The sequence below is a fragment of the Theropithecus gelada genome, chromosome 14 (assembly GCF_003255815.1).
Source record: "Theropithecus gelada isolate Dixy chromosome 14, Tgel_1.0, whole genome shotgun sequence".
In the NCBI taxonomy this organism is placed as follows: domain Eukaryota; kingdom Metazoa; phylum Chordata; class Mammalia; order Primates; family Cercopithecidae; genus Theropithecus; species Theropithecus gelada.
In genome coordinates, this window is record NC_037682.1 from 61,108,870 (window position 1) to 61,117,025 (window position 8,156).

An 8,156-nucleotide genomic window follows, 5' to 3' on the forward strand; every position below is an offset into this window, starting at 1 on the left:
GGGCATAAAATGGTACCATCCTGACAGTGGTTTTAGGATTAAATGAGAATGCAATACAGTAATACGTTTCTGGAAAATAAATGCTACGTACTTTTTGTTGTTTCTATTATCTTGAAACCATTTGTGTGTGTGTGTGTGTGTCTGTGTGTGTACAGTCAACACTCTGAAATTAAGTAACTGTGGAGGAAGACATAAGGGATCTCTACACAGGAATGCCTTGATTTCTGAAAAGAACCTGGGTTGGTGCATGAAAAAGTGCGTAAAAACTGAGGAAATGAGTTTTAGTGGAAGAAAGAAGTTGGAGAGGAAAAAACAGGAGACAGGGCTTAAGAGGCAGTGGTTATGGCGGAGATGTGAGCAGTCCAGAAGGGTAATGAATGGGGAACAGCTGCTTAAAGGTGAAGGGTGATTCTAATATACTTAGTATCTCACAAATGAAGAATAATGTGGGGCATGCCTGAAGTTCTGATAAGACTCACAAAGCACTTCCTGATAGGACCTCTGTCTACCTTTCTAGTCACATTTTTTTACTCCTCACCCTTTCTCTTTTACCTCTGAATATACAAAAACCTTTGTGAACCTAGACTTGCTATTCTTTGTTCAGCCTTAATATTAGAGCTAGGTTGTTTATTTTTTTCCAAATAATTTCCATCTGCTCTTTCTTGTAGAACACTCATACATGTAATTCGAGATTGACTTTATATACTATTTCCCTGTAAAATCTTTACTTGCTACCTCCAATAGATATTGATGATCATGCTCTCAGGTTTCATGAGTTTTGTGAACATCTGTGAGGTACAATGGCCTTGTTATCATTTTATAATAATGATTCCATAGCATTTTATATTGTCTACTAGACAAGGAATTAACTAGTGTTTTTGTTTTCATTTACATTTCTCAGCGTATAGCATGGAGTCAGGCAAAACTTGACCCAGAAAAACTTGTTGGCTGACACTGACAGTATGTTCATGAGAACTCAATGAAAACTTGCCTATGGCCAGGCATGGTGGCTCATACCAGTAATCCCAGCACTTTGCGGGGCCAAGGCAGGTGGATCTCCTGAGCTCAGGAATTTGAGACCAGCCTGAGCAACAGAGAGAAACCCTGTTTCTACTAAAAATACAAAAAATTAGCTGGCCACGGTGGGGTATGCCTGTGTCACAACTACTCAGGAGGCTGAGGTGGGAGGATTGCTTAAGCCCAGGAGGCAGATGTTGCAGTGAGCCGAGATGATGCCACTGCAGTCCAACATGAGTGACAGAGTGAGACCCCATCTCAAAAAAACAAGGGAAAAGAAAAGAAAGCTTGCCCACACAAAATTGATACTGCACTGTGCACTGCCTGTACAACTGGAAAGATTTATCATCAAACTATAATTTTCATAATGAATCAGAGTTGAAACTAATAGCTCATAAAAATAACTAAAATTTATTGAATGGTTAGTATACATCAGAGACTGTGCTACATGCTTTTTTTTTTTTGCATCAGAGCATTTAATCAGAAGAAACATCTCTATGATACATTTTCTTTTTCACATTTGGAAGAAAATATGGAAGTCAAAATTTAGAGAGATTATGTAGCCTGCTCAACTCTTAATTTCTGGTGGCTAGAAGTTAAAAGACAGAGGACTTAAAACTTGAGATGAATTGAATCCGAAACCGATGTTGTATTTCCCCCAATTCTTTCCTACTAACTTTTTACGTCCTTCACACTGCATTTATTTTTTCTCTCTCCCCTTTCTTTCATATGTATGTCTTCTCACATATCCCTGGCTACAGTCCAGATTCTGAGTATCTTGAAACCAGGAACTGTATCATCTGCCTCCCTCTCAATAAATCTAAGGTATGACTAATAATATTGCTTAAATTAGTGTGTCAAAAAATGAATTAATGAGTGAATGAATAAATACATTACATACTAATAACATAATGTTTTGCCTGCTCAGTCAATAATATAACAATTATATTTTCAGATCAATTTTATAATTTATTTATTTATTTTATTTTTACTTTAGATTCAGAGCGTACATGTGCAGGTTTGCTGCAAAGTTACATTGCATGATGCTGAGGTTTGGGCTTCTGCAGACTTTTTCACCCAGATAGTGAAAGTAGTATCCAACAGAAAGCTTTTCAGCATTTATTCTTCTCACTCCTTTTGAAGACCCTGGAGTCTATTGTTTCCATTTAGATCTATTTTAAATGGAGACGCTAAACTGATGACATGAGAAAAATAGAATCCCTGGACATTCTTCTATGAATTATACAGTACTTTAACACTTATTTTGCCAACAATTAAAATTGGGAGATTTCATAGAACATATAAATCTAGCTTGTCTTTAAAAAATACTGAAAAATATTGAACACTGGACCCATGTTTCCCTATGTCTCTATAGCCTCCCCTTCTTACACACAATGCATAGAATGTCACCAGGTCTACTGTCCTCATTTTATTACCTTTCTGGTCTCACAGACATGTGAGTCTATAAATGCTTAGGAAACTCAACTCTTTAAATAATGGGTATATTACTTCTTTATTCTGCATTCTCTGCTTTGGAAGATCCTTGTCCCCACTAGCAACACACACAAATTCATGTACCTGCAAAGACTTCAGAAAATTGTCATATTATGGTGACTTATGAATTTATGTCTTTATTTTGATTTTTTATTTCTATTTTTATTTTAGGTTTAAGGGGTACACATGCAAGTTTGTTACATGGGTAAATTGCAGGCTGTGATTTTAATACCATTTTATTCACATCTTTTATGAAATTTTTGTCTCCATTATTTTCTCACCACCTCAAACAACATGTCTATTCTATGTTTCATTTGTCACAGGTAAAGTTAACCTTGTCTCCAAGTAAAAATTTAATCATACTTTCCCGAATGTGCTTAGTCTTGACTCCATAAACAACTGGGTTCATGGTAGGAGGCAGTAGCAGATAAAAGTTGGCCACGATGATGTGTATGTGGTTTGGGATATTGTGTCCTCCAAAATGATGAGTGAAAAAAGTGACAAAAGCGGAACATAGGTGATCACAATGGCACACATGTGAGATGTGCCGGTACTGAAGGCTTTGTGACGAGCATCTGCTGATGACAGGCTCATAACAGCCTGAAAAATCATAGTGTAAGATACAGAGATACAGCAGATGTCAAACACACCAATCAGGAGAGCAACCATCAGACCATAAATAGAATTGACCTTGAAATTGCCACAGGATACCTTGGCCACAGACATGTGGTCACAGTAGATGTGGGGGATGAAGTTCCCCCAGCAATAGGGCAGGCACTTGGTGAGGAAAGTGAATGGGATGATGAGCATCACACTCCTCAAGAAGGTAGCAAGACCAGCCTTGGTGATGACAGGGTTGGTAAGGATGGTGGCATAGCATAAGGGATAGCAGATGGCCACATAGCGGTCCAGGGCCATGAGTATGAGCACCCCAGACTCCATCCCTGTCATCGTATCGACAGAAAACATCTGGGACAGGCAAGCATTAAAGTCAATCTCCTTGAGGCTCAACCAGAATATGCACAGAATATTAGGTACCGTGGTGGTGCACCAGGTGGCATCAGTGAAGGAGAGCAGGGCCAGGAAATAGTACATGGGCCGATGCAGGGCTTCCTCATGGCTGATGAGGCAGATGAGCCCACAGTTCCCCACGACAACAATGATGTGCATAAAGTAGAATGGCAGGGAGATCCAGATGTATGTGGCTTCCAGCCCAGGAATGCCATTCAAGATAAAGAATCCTGGGGTCAGGCTGGAGCTATTGACCCCAGACATGATGGCTGACAGGAGAAGAGCATTTTACACTCTTTAGCAGTGGCAGTTTCTTAGACCAGAAATGAAATCAGTGCTGAGTAGAGGGCTTAGAAATAATGCAAGAATACAGTGACTTCTCTAAGATGTCTAAAATGAGAAGAGGTGATTAAATCCCTCCGAATTTAGACTGCCTAACTTCACATTCCACTTCCTGTTCTTCCTGGTGTATGATACTGGTGAGTCATTTTACCATTTTATGCCTCAGTTTCCTCAATCTAAAATGAGATAATAATTCCTAAAATCAGAACATTGTCAAGATTATTCAATAAGATAATTTATGTAATGTGCTAAAACTGTACATAGTATATAGTGAATACTCAACAAATATTATCAGTAATCACTACCATTATTGTTATTTCTTTTCCCAATATAAAGCATTCTATGTGAAAAAACTTACCATAATAAATACTTATGAATTCAGCCCTGATCCAACTCGAATGTCATCTTGTACTTTAGCACGGGAAAGACAGCATGAGATTCTGAAAACTTCAACTGTATTGAGAGATTGTGAGGGAACTTTAGAAGGTAAGTGCTAGCACAGGATAGTTACTATGGACTTCAAGAGATTAAAATATGTTCTCATGTTTTAGATGAAAAAATACATAAATATCTCTTAAATCAAGAATAAAATCCAGGGGAATTTTATCCAGCTAAATTCTTGCAAGTCTCCTGCTAACTCTAGGTTACTACGCAAGTGGACATTGGAACTTCTGCAAAGAGAACTGATCTGTGTGGAATGATGCCTTGGATATTTTTGCTCCTTCTGAGGTAGCCAGAGGGCACCAGAGCCACAAAACCAGAAGGAAAAAAATAAGGACAGTAGGATATCAGGAGAAGTAGGAATTTCTGGCTCTGCACAGCCATCTTGTAAACTAAAACTGATCACCCATCACAGAAAATTATCATATCCTTCCAAGCATCAACATCATGTAAGTAAACAGTCAATCTCTGCTTATTAAATACCAACTGGCAGACAGACAACTCAGAGCCAGTTCTTTCTTCCCTCACCTTAGAAAAAAACTCCTGCTTCCAGATGATTCTCAGCCATGCACATAAGCATTCCTGAGCCAAGCAACCCAGACACAAAACCCAGACACACTGATGTAAGTGCTGTATTCTCATTGTAAATTAGAATATATTTAAAAGAAGACAACTAAGTGTCCACTGCCTAAAAATATAAGGAGAGCAGAGTTTTATTGCATTTTTACTATACAGACACGGCCATTCAGAATCAATCAGTTAAATCTTGCTCCCAACACTAACTGGATAGACTTGAGTAAGTCCTAAAACCTTTCTTCATACAATTTTTATAACTTTAAAAAGGGAATGATAATACTATGTTTACAAACCATAGAGGTGTTAAAATGGTTAAATTAGAATTAATCTTCCCATTGGTGCCCGGCATCTAATAAGTAAACAATGCATATTATCTATTATAATAATTGTCATATTATGTGCAAAATACAGTTTAACATACATTTATTGATTGCCTTGGCCAGGATCATTTTAGTTTCTAGAAATACATTAGTGAACCAGATAGATAGCATCCTCTCCACTTATGAAGCTAATATTTCAATAGGGGTTGATTACTGTATTTAAACTTACAATAGCAATGTGGGTATATGTTATTACCTTAATTTTATATATGAGCAAATGGAGGTACCAGATTACTCAATAAAATGCCTAATGCCACAAAAATTGAAAACTAGTAGAGCTTTGTTTGTTTGACTTCAAAGTTTGTTTGACTTTGAAGCCATGTGTTTAATCAATCTATAACTATTGTCCTAACTTACTGATTTTAACCCTGAAAACTAGTCCCATAAACTAAGCATAACCAGTTTAAACAAGTCATGGGGACACAGTTAAACAAGTTAAACAAGCACAACCAGTTAAATTGTGGAGACATGGGAAGAAGTTAATTTTCAAGTAGGAGAACAAGAAAGCTTATTTTTAATTGTAACTTAGGGAAGAGAGAACAAAGGTGTAGATTTACAGAAAATTAGTAATAGCTCAGGAAGCTCTCTATATAAGAGAACACATCTGTAGGGTGGCTGGATTCTTATCCCTGGACTTGTTCACACAAATGCTGGATTGCTCCTGGTAGAAGTATTGCATAGGAGAATTTCTGTAGGGAAGTTTCTTCCAGCAATTCCTCTCAACAACTTCTAGGATTCGAGTCTAGTCTTGAGTTATTTTCTATTTGTTCATAAAGACCATTTCCACTGGAAGCAATTCTGTCTATAGGTATCTATTAATTAAGGCAAAAACTTTTGTTTTCCTCTCATTGGAAGTCACTACTAGCTGAACTTCTCTGTCTCCAATGAATTATGAGGAAGTTTGGAATTTACTTCACAATGAGGTTTTCCCTCTTACTCCCCAAATAAATGATACTTCTTTCTTGTACTGAATACTTTGCAGTGTAGAAAAATATGAGTCTTTGGGAATTTCCCGAACTCACCTTAGTAAAGACCAGATTAGTATTCATGACTGAGAGTCCTGAGCATCAAGAGTTGTATAGCAACCACATTCCACCTCTTCACAGCATTTCTGTGCCATTTGAGAATTCTCTAGACTGAAGTGTGTACACTTGATTGAGTCTCCATAGTTTGGTGTCTCGGAGGGCTCTGGTTAGAAGGAAAAGATCCTTTGGGAATGTTGAGATTATTTCTATATTTACCAACTCTTTATGCAGGGGTAAAACTATAAAAATAAATAATAACAAACTTAAATGTCTCTCTCAGGTATGGATTCTGATGAATAGTTCTGATAGTAATAAGAATGATTTGTTTTCATTTATGCTGATCACAGTATCCATCTCACAATCTTGTTATCCATGTATAATGTGTGTTTATATCTATGTACATAGATATACACATACACTATGTACATAACTATATGTGTAAAGTTTTATAAAAAATAGAGGAAGCAAGCAGGATGGAGAAAGACACAGAGACAGACAGACAGAGAATTCTATATATCACAAAAGAATAATAGAATTGTTCTATGCCTAGTTTGTGATTTGTCTTGAGTTTACTGGATAAATAAATGGATACATAAACACACATATGTGTGTACACACACTTACATTTTCATTTTTTTGGAAGATTATGGCAAAACAGTTTTACATGTATTTTATACATACTTTACCATTTGACTTTTCCTCTATTTTGTTTTGAATCAGTTTTATCATGAATGTACTGTAAAACAAATTTAAATGATTTTTATCATTTCAGATGCTGAAAGTATGAAGATTTCTAATGTTGTCATTGAAAATGTGTCAGAACTCCCAGTCCCAAACAGTAATTCTAATACATTAATAGGGGAATTGTAGAATGGTACAACCATTTGGCAGAATGGTTTAGTAGTGTCATTAAATTATATGTGTATTAAATCTATGACCTAGGAATTTCCTGCTTAGGCTTTTTTTTTTTTTTTCTTTTTTTGAGACAGGGTCTCACTCTGTCACTAGACTGGAGTGCAGTGGCACTATCATAGCTCACTGCAGCCCAGAACACCCAAATCTTCTTCTGCATCTATTGAGGTGACCATACTTTTTTTGCTTTTAATTCTGTTTATGTGGTGGATCACTTTTATTGATTTACATATGTTGAACAAATCTTATATTCCAGATGTAAAGCCTATTCAATTGTGGTATGTTTACTTTTTAATATGCTGCTGGATTCGGTTTGCTCTTGTTCTGTTGAGAATTTTTGTTTATGTTTATCAGGTAAAATGAACTGACATTTCCTTTTTTCATTGTGTTTCTGCTAGATTTTGGTGTTAGGCTAATGCTGCTTGGTTTCATATAGTGAGTTAAGGAGAAGCCCCTCATCCTCAATTTTTTAAAATAAATTCAATGGGATTGGTATCAGTTCTTTCTTTTCTTTCCTTTTTTTTTTTTTTTTTTTTTTTTTTTTTTTTGAGACAGTGTCTCATTCTGTCATCCAGGCTAAAGTACAGTGGTGTGATCTTGGCTTACTGCAGTGTCTACCTCCCAGGTTCAAGCGATTCTCCTGCCTCAGCCTCATGAGTAGCTGGGACTACAGGCATATGCCACTACACCCAGCTAATTTTTGTACTTTTAGTGGAGATAGGTTTCAGCATGTTGGCCAGGCTGATCTCGAATTCCTGACCTCAAGTCTGCATAAAATCCAACAACCTTTCATGATAAAAACCTTTGAGACATCAAGGGAACATACTTCAAAGTAATGAGAATTGTTGATGACAAATCCACAGCCTACATCATACTGAATGGGCAAAAGCTGGAAGCACTCCCATTGGGAACTGGAACAAGACAAGGATGCTCACTCTCACCACTCCTATTCAACATA

At 36.8% G+C, this 8,156-nt stretch overlaps 1 protein-coding gene across 1 annotated transcript; it reads right to left on the minus strand.

Moving 5' to 3' along the window:
- Positions 1 to 2,821: 2,821 nt before the first annotated feature.
- On the minus strand, positions 2,822 to 3,786 carry LOC112606918 (olfactory receptor 52N2-like). Its single transcript, XM_025357877.1, is given in 2 exon segments — positions 2,822 to 3,021; positions 3,024 to 3,786. Coding segments are annotated over 2 exon segments (963 nt in total).
- Positions 3,787 to 8,156: the final 4,370 nt, after the last annotated feature.